At 35.4% G+C, this 2,500-nt stretch overlaps 1 protein-coding gene across 1 annotated transcript in view; it reads right to left on the bottom strand.

Annotated features, from left to right (window-relative positions):
* Nucleotides 1-2,500, bottom strand: part of Piezo (piezo type mechanosensitive ion channel component) — a gene marked incomplete in the record, with an annotated part of 118,198 nt that overhangs the window by 26,173 nt on the left and 89,525 nt on the right. The window contains 2 exon segments of the mRNA XM_086532682.1: nucleotides 1,683-1,819; nucleotides 2,116-2,240. Of these exon segments, the coding sequence (XP_086388808.1) occupies nucleotides 1,683-1,819; nucleotides 2,116-2,240 (262 nt within the window).

Genomic DNA, 2,500 nt, shown 5'->3' on the forward strand with positions numbered 1-2,500 from the left:
ACAAAGCAAATCCTAAAATCTCAAAGCTAATCCTAAGTTCCCAAAGTAAATCCTAAATTCCCAAAGGAAATCCTAAATTCCCAAAGTTAATCTTAAATTCCCAAAGCAAATTCTAAATTCCCAAAGCAAATCTTAAATTCCCAAAGCAAATTTTAAATTCCCAAAGTAAATCCTAAATTCCCAAAGCAAATCCTAAGTTCCCAAAGCAAATCCTAAGTTCCCAAAGCAAATCCTAAGTTCCCAAAGGAAATCCTCAATTCCCAAAGAAAATCCTAAATTCCCAAAGGAAATCCTAAATTCCCAAAGAAAATCCTAAATTCCCAAAGGAAATCCTCAATTCCCAAAGAAAATCCTAAATTCCCAAAGGAAATCCTAAATTCCCAAAGAAAATCCTAAATTCCCAAAGAAAATCCTAAATTCCCAAAGGAAATCCTCAATTCCCAAAGAAAATCCTCAATTCCCAAAGTAAATCTTAAATTCACAAAGCAAATCCTAAAATCTCAAAGCAAATCCTAAGTTCCCAAAGTAAATCCTAAATTCCCAAAGGAAATCCTAAATTCCCAAAGTTAATCTTAAATTCCCAAAGCAAATTCTAAATTCCCAAAGCAAATCTTAAATTCCCAAAGCAAATTTTAAATTCCCAAAGCAAATCCTAAGTTCCCAAAGCAAATCCTAAGTTCCCAAAGCAAATCCTAAGTTCCCAAAGTAAATCCTAAATTCCCAAATTAATCCTAAATTCGTAAAGTAAATCCTAAATTCCCAAAGCAAATCCTAAGTTCCCAAAGTAAATCCTAAATTCCCAAAGCAAATCCTAAGTTCCCAAAGTAAATCCTAAATTCCCAAAGCAAATCCTAAATTCGTAAAGTAAATCCTAAATTCCCAAAGAAAATCCTCAATTCCCAAAGGAAATCCTCAATTCCCAAAGGAAATCCTCAATTCCCAAAGTAAATCCTAAATTCCCAAAGTTAATCCCAAATTCCCAAAGTTAATCCCAAATTCCCAAAGTTAATCCCAAATTCCTAAATTAAACCCAAAATTTCCCAAAGTAAATCCTTATTTCCCAAAGTAAATCCTTATTTCCCAAAGTAAATCCTAAATTCTCAAAGTATCAGAATCATAAATCCTTAAAATCAATGTTATATCGTAGAAATAAATATCCAAATTCTTCAAATCCTAAAAATAAATACTGCATCCTTAAACTCAATAAAAAAAATCTTTCAAAGGTATATGTCCTAAATCCTAAAGTCAATGTTAAATCCTCAAAATAAATCCTAAAAATCCTATATCCTTAAAACTACTGACAAATTCCCAAAATGAATCGTAAACCTAAATCCTAAAACCCTTAAAATCCCCCAAAAAAATCCTAAAAATCCTTTCCCAAAAATCCTCCAAAAAGATCCCTCCCAAAAATCATCTCCCAAAATTCCTATTAAATCCTTCCCAAAAAAAGTTTTCCCAAAAAAATCCTTTCCCTAAAAAATAAAATCCTTTCCCCAAAAAATCCTTCTTAAAAAATCCTCCCCAAAAAATTCTTCCCCCTAAAAAATCCCTCCCTAAACAAATCCTTCCCAAAAAATCCTCTCAAAAAAATCCTTCCAAAAAAAATCCAAAAAATCCCCCCCAAAAAATCCTTCCAAAAAAATCCCTCCCCCAAACAAATCCTTCCCCCAAATCCCTCGTACCTTGAGGCTCTGCGGGTTCGATCTCGGAATAGTCATGAGCCGTGGAATCATCAGCGAGATATCCTCCGTCCAGCTGGGGGAGAGGGGGGAGAGGGGGGAGCGTGGAGGGGGGCCGGGGGCGGGAGGCCAGGGGGGATCTGTTGGAGGAGAGAGAGAGAGAGATGGAGGGGGGGAGGAGTTATGTCTGTTTTTTCTGTTCAATTTTTTTTTTTTCCTTTTCCTTCATATTATCATCACTATCATTATCATCATTATAATCACTATCATCACAATTATCATTATCATCATCATTATCATAATTATTATTATAAATATCATCATTGTCATTATCATCATTATCATTATCGTCAAAATTATTACTATTATCAATATCATCACCATTATCATCATCATCATCATCATTACAACTATGATTAAAACCTAGACGACGCACCTCTGTGGCGGCGGGGACAGAGGCAGGGGAGGGGGGGAGTGGGGGACGGCAGGGGGGGAGCGAGGTCGTGGGTGTATCCTGACACTCCTTGAGGTCGTGCGAGAGGTTCGAGATGTCCTAGAGGCCTAAGAGGGGAAAAAACGAGGTCAAAGGTTAAGATATGAGCAAAGACACAAACACAATAACGAGTGAATAAAATTGATGAAAAACAGACACAGTGATACGAGAAACGCCAAGTCACGCTAGTTTCCTATTCATTAATAAAAAAACAAAGGGATTAGGAATGTAAATGAACGTAACTGTAAACAAATATAAATCCGAAAGGAATATAAACGCAAATTTATGTAAATGTAAATAAATATAAACCCGTAATGTATGAAAACAG

The sequence above is a fragment of the Penaeus japonicus genome, unplaced genomic scaffold (genome assembly GCF_977035675.1).
Source record: "Penaeus japonicus unplaced genomic scaffold, GWHDUDI00000001_assembly GWHDUDI00000037, whole genome shotgun sequence".
Lineage (NCBI taxonomy): Eukaryota > Metazoa > Arthropoda > Malacostraca > Decapoda > Penaeidae > Penaeus > Penaeus japonicus.